This window comes from Tupaia chinensis, unplaced genomic scaffold (genome assembly GCF_000334495.1).
Source record: "Tupaia chinensis unplaced genomic scaffold, TupChi_1.0 Scaffold000527_1, whole genome shotgun sequence".
NCBI lineage: Eukaryota > Metazoa > Chordata > Mammalia > Scandentia > Tupaiidae > Tupaia > Tupaia belangeri.
In genome coordinates, this window is record NW_006160040.1 from 3,535,985 (window position 1) to 3,541,583 (window position 5,599).

The following is a 5,599-nucleotide window of genomic DNA, read 5'->3' on the forward strand; positions in this document are numbered from 1 at the left end:
GGTGGCCATCCCCCCTGGGGGGTGATTTCTTGCTTTCTGTCTCTCTGTCTCTCTCTCTCTCTTTCTGACAAGCACATGCACCGTATAACAAAAATCTCTCCAAAATAAAGAAAGAAATTGTCTGCCCATTAGCTAGTCTCTTCCTGCCTGCTGAATATTTAGGTGTTACTATCATGACTGCAGTGGGCCTGAGAGCTGTCAGTACCCCCTACTGTTGCTCTTTCTGAAGTGCAAAGCTCTGTTGCCATTGCTCTATTTTTACCAGCCTTATTCAGGGGTAATCCAGCTTCCCCAACTAAATCATCTGAAAAATACTGCCCTTTGATTTTTGATCGCGCTTATAAAACTGTCACACGTCTCTTTCATTAGTAGGCCTAACTATAAATTTTATGGAAGAGAATCATTTCAGGCCAATATACTGAGTTCTCAGAGTATATATCATTTCTAAAAACAGGCCTAAATTTTTTAAATACAGACTTTAATCTAAATAAGTGAATAATTGTAAAAACAAACTTACGTAGAATAACTTTACGCTTCTTTTGCTCTGAGTGAAGAAAGCTACTAAGGTAGAAGACAACAGGCAGAAAGAGAATGAACACAGAAACAGCAATTACAGGCACTGTGTCACTGCAAGGGACGGAACAGTTGAAAGTTCGACTCCAAAGTTTTCGAGTAATGTTCATCTGGAACAAGAAATAATAATATTCTATTTTATTTTTATCTTTAGCTCATACAATTATCTTGTTAACATCTACACAGGCACCCAGAATTTATGCTAAATACACACCCCCTAAAAATCTATTGACCATTGAAGATAGTTTATTCTGCCAGGGAAACAAGCTAGTTCACAATCAGTCATTATATAAATCATATCCATGCAGAAATGTTATATTCTAGGGTTGGCCCCATGGCACAGCGGTTAAGTGCTGTGTACTGGGAGCTGGCTCCCAAATGGCCAACCATGGTTCAAATACCAGCCCTGATGGCTTGGATACATGTCCCATATCCTGACGGGATGGAAAAATGGAGAAGGGACTGCAGTGTGACCATGCCCAACTAGGGAGTACTTTCTCTCTCATGAGTGCACATATTCTTTAGCAATAAATTTTTAAGAGTGAAAAAAAGAAATTTCATATTCTAGATTCATTATACTGATCAAAGTATTCTAGAATGTCAAAAAGAAAATTTGTATAAATAGAAATTTTATTTTATTTAAAAATATTTTATTTTATTCATTAAGGAATAGTTATTACTTACTGAGAGCCTACTAGAAACCAGGTACTATTCTAGTCAATAGGAACAGAGCAGCAAAAACAAATGAAAATTCTTACAGTGCATCCTTCTAAGTGCTTTTAAGCATCGTGAATAATTCTGTTTCACTATAGTTCCCCTGACCAACTATAATAACCTGCATTCATCATTCTCATCCATTTACCCATCAATTTTGATTTCAAGTTCTCTAGTTTAAACCAATAGTTGCTTCCTTTTAATGCCTCAATATTTCAATATCATGTATAAAGGAATGATCGCCATCTAGCGGCTCCCTATGTAAAGGCAGGCTATGCAACAGAGCTGGCCATCCATTTAATGGCATATTTACTAAGAGTCAACTCTAGGGATGGAGCAGTTAGTGTAATGGCTATGTCACTGGACTCCCACATAGTTGACCACGGTTCGCGTCCTGGACCCGGTGGCTTAAAACTCACGCTGGGCGCGTGCGCGTGCGTGCCCAAGATCCCAAGAGGAGAATGGAGGAGAAGGGATTGTGGCGTGACCATCCCCCCTGGGGGGGGGGTAATTTCTTTCTCTCTGTCTGTCTGGTGGGTGTACGCGCCATATAGCAAAAATCTCTCCAAAAAAAAGAGTCAACTCTATGCCAGGCACTGTAAAAAATACCAAAGGCAAACAAAAAGAGACCAGGTCTTTGTCTTCGTTTGACTTATATTTTAGTGAAGGGAGATAGCCTCAAATATTTTCAGATGTTAAAATATTTTTTAAAAAATAAAGAAACCAATGGAATAAGAAATGACTAGGCATGTCTTCTGAAATACATTAAGAGTGAAACTCAGAAACTGTGTTAAAACAGCAACAAGTGCCTAAAAAACTGAAATACAAACATATATCCATATCTCTGAAAATGGCACACAGTTCATCTTCTAAAAAAACAAAATATATCAAGTTATCAACTCACTCACGAAGTACCTGTGTTAAGTTCCATTTTAGTTTGAAAGACCAGGATACTGTAAAACTTGCTACTTCATAACTAGCTATTTCTTGTTGAAGATACTATATGCAGATTCCAATATTCCTCCAAAAGGGGTTAATACCTTCAACACCACCATGCAATAGTTACCATCTCAGAAGCTAAGTACTTACTGCATCTTCCACATCAATGCACAAATGTGTTCCAGGTTCAGCCTTATTTTCATGTTCATTCGTTTTTTGCATTTCACTATACAGACTACTCAGAGCTTTGTATGCTTCCTGACAGTTTCTGCATACTTCTGAATAGTTTTTTGGCTGTAGAAGGCTGTTTGCGTGCCCCTAAAATGACCAAGGGACATGTAATAATACACACAATCAACATTACATATAGTATCTCTTTAATATAAGCTCTATGTCCTAAAAAAACCTGCTGAAAGTCAGGAAACAAACAAGAGAGTACATTCAAGTGCTGCACTGTAGGGACCAGCAGTTGGCGTAATGATTACGTCACTGGACAGAGTCGACCACAGTTTGAGTCCTGGACCTGGTGGCTTAAACCTCACACAGGGGACATGTGTGTGTGTGCCCAAGATCCTGGGAGGAGAATGGATAAGAAGGGATTGCAGCATGATCTGTAATCTGGGGGTGATTTCTCACTCTGTCTCTCTGTGTCTCCGGCAAGCACATACACCCTATAGCTAAAAGTGCTGAGCTGTGATGGTGGACAGCACACTGAGTCCCCGAGTCTCAGTCTCATCATCTATAAAATAGAGCCACCTCTACCTGCATTACAGGTCCCAAGGATTAGAGACCTGATATATAAAGCATGTGGCGACGTGTGTGCCACTTTCTAGGTGCTGCACTAGCCAATGTTAACAGAGGATAACACTCGGTTATATGCCTAACTCGTGATATTTAAATACTAAACATCCAATAATAATCTGATCATTCCCTATCCACACTTACCTAGCCTACTCTCATAAAATCAAGTATGTTCCTTCCTGTAGTGACCACAACACTGAGTGCTAACACAGTAACATTTTAAAGAGAAAGGAATAAACAACCAAAACTATATCCCCACTCAATTCTCTAATCATAAGGCTCATAATTGAGTCTCTTCTTGTCAAAAAAAAAGAAGCACAAATACCAAAGGATTACATGATCTAAAATGAGGGTAATTAAAAATAACACATAAAATACTGTGTTAGGAAATCTCAATCCTTTTCACTTCCAGACTGAAACTTTTCGTTTCAAGGCTTCTGTTCCCTTTCTTCTTTATCTCGTAGCATGGAGAAAGGACGGTAACTGAACAGGAGAATGAAAAAGTAAAGGAAAATAACAGACACAGTTAAACTGACAGAGAACATATAGTATTACTCTCACCATCTCTTTGACAGAAAAACTAAGTATCCCCTTATTCTGTCACAAGAAACTGTTCATTGCTTGTTCAAGGAACAATTGTGCATTTAGCTAAAACTAAAATAAAAACTGAACACAGAATCTTGATGGAAGGTAATTTGGCCACTTTTATTAAAATGTAAAATGCACATAGCTTTGGATATAGCAATTTCACTTCTAAGAATCTACCTAACAAACTCACACAGGTGCCCTAAGTTATACAAAACAAGAGCTCTCTGTGGTAGCAGTTTGTAACAGTAAATACTGAACCAGACAAAATCTATACCAATTTATGGTGAAGGAAGAATAAATGTAAATGTATAAACAAACACGTAAAAACAAAACAGGAGGCAGCCGGTGACATGATGTTTAGGACGCTAGACTCCCACATGGCCAACCACCATTCAAGTCCCAGCTTGGCGGCTTGCTTTCTTCCTCTCTCTCTCTCTCTCTCTCACTCTCTCGTGAGGACACATGCTCTAGAGTAAATTTTGAAATAATAATAATAATAAATAAATAAAATTAAAAATAATTAATTATTGGAAATTTTTCAAAATAAAAACAAAGCCACCTCAGCTGTAGCAGTACAGGAGGTAGGAGGCTGCTGGGCAATACTGGAGCCATACAGGAAGCCTTAGGTTCAGATCCTTGGTCAACCTGAACGTGCGTGAACACGTGATCCTGGCTGGCTGAAAGGCCATGGGGAAGATCTGAGATTCTTTCAAGACTCTGTCTTGCTCTCTCTCTTCTTTCATCAAAGAAAGAAACTTAAAAAAATAAACAAAAAGAAAGAAAGAAAAAGGGGCTGCTTGGTAGCACACAAATATTCTTCAAGGGTGCCCTGTGTGTGAAGACTCAGGCTTTGCATCCAGAGACCTCCCTGACTATGCCGGGCATAATCCAAGACTAGCTAAGGCTGAGGCGAATCATGTCATGGGAACCCTATTGGAAATATCTGTCTCTGTCTTGCTCACTTTAAAAAAAGAAGAGAAAGGGAGAAAAAAAAAACAGTGAAACTAGTAAAACAAAAGTAAATTTTCAAAAGAAACCAATGAAAACAGATGTACCTCTGACAAGCCTAAAAAAAGTGAGAAAAAATAAAAAGACACAGAAAAACAGCATTTGGAATAAGAACTAGGATGTAGGGGTTGGCAGGTGGCATGGTAGTTTAACACATGGTACTGCTACATAGCCAACAGCAGTTGGAGTCCCAGACCTATGGCTTGCTTTCTCACTTTCCCTTTCTCTCTCTCTTTGGTCAAATTTAAAAATAACAAGTAAAATTAAATAAGTAAATTATTCTTTAAAAAATAAAGAAAAAGAATGTAGCTACATATATGACAGAGATTTTAAGGTGTAATCAGCTATTAAATATACTGTAGCATCCCAGAAAAGATCTTGAAACAGAAAAACATTAGTAAAAAATTGGTGATATGAGGATAGTCTGGAATTTAGTTTATAGTGATGGATCAACACTGTTTCTTAGTTTTGACAAATATGCCAGAAACACAGAAGATACTAAGATTAGTGGGAACTAGGTGGGGATACACAGAATTTTTCTATAAGTCCAAAATTATCCCCAAATAAAACATTTAAACAAAAATAAATTAAAATACGTGGTGAGGGAAAAGACATCATTATGGAACCAAAACTACAAATTACCTTGGAATAAATGACTTAAGCAATGTGGAAAAGGGACCAGCAGTTAGTGTAATGGCTATGTCACTGGACTCCCACGTAGTCGACCACGGTTCAAGTGCCGGACCCGACGGCTTAAACTCACGCTGGGCACGTGTGCATGCGTGCCCAAGATCCCAAGAGGAGAATGGAGGAGAAGGGATTGCAGTGTGGCCATCCCCCCTGGGGGGTGATTTCTCGCCTTCTATGTCTTTGTCTCTCTCTGTCTTTCTGGCGAGCACATGCGCCCTATAGCGAAAACCTCTCAAAAAAAAAAAAAAAAAAAAAAAAAAAAAGAGGGAAAAGGATTAAACAGAAT

At 38.5% G+C, this 5,599-nt stretch overlaps 1 protein-coding gene across 1 annotated transcript in view; it reads right to left on the reverse strand.

Annotated features, from left to right (window-relative positions):
* Positions 1-5,599, reverse strand: part of OSTM1 (osteoclastogenesis associated transmembrane protein 1) — a gene marked incomplete at its 5' end in the record, with an annotated part of 29,355 nt that overhangs the window by 6,041 nt on the left and 17,715 nt on the right. Inside the window, 2 exon segments of the mRNA XM_014591062.2 lie at positions 518-683; positions 2,377-2,544. Of these exon segments, the coding sequence (XP_014446548.1) occupies positions 518-683; positions 2,377-2,544 (334 nt within the window).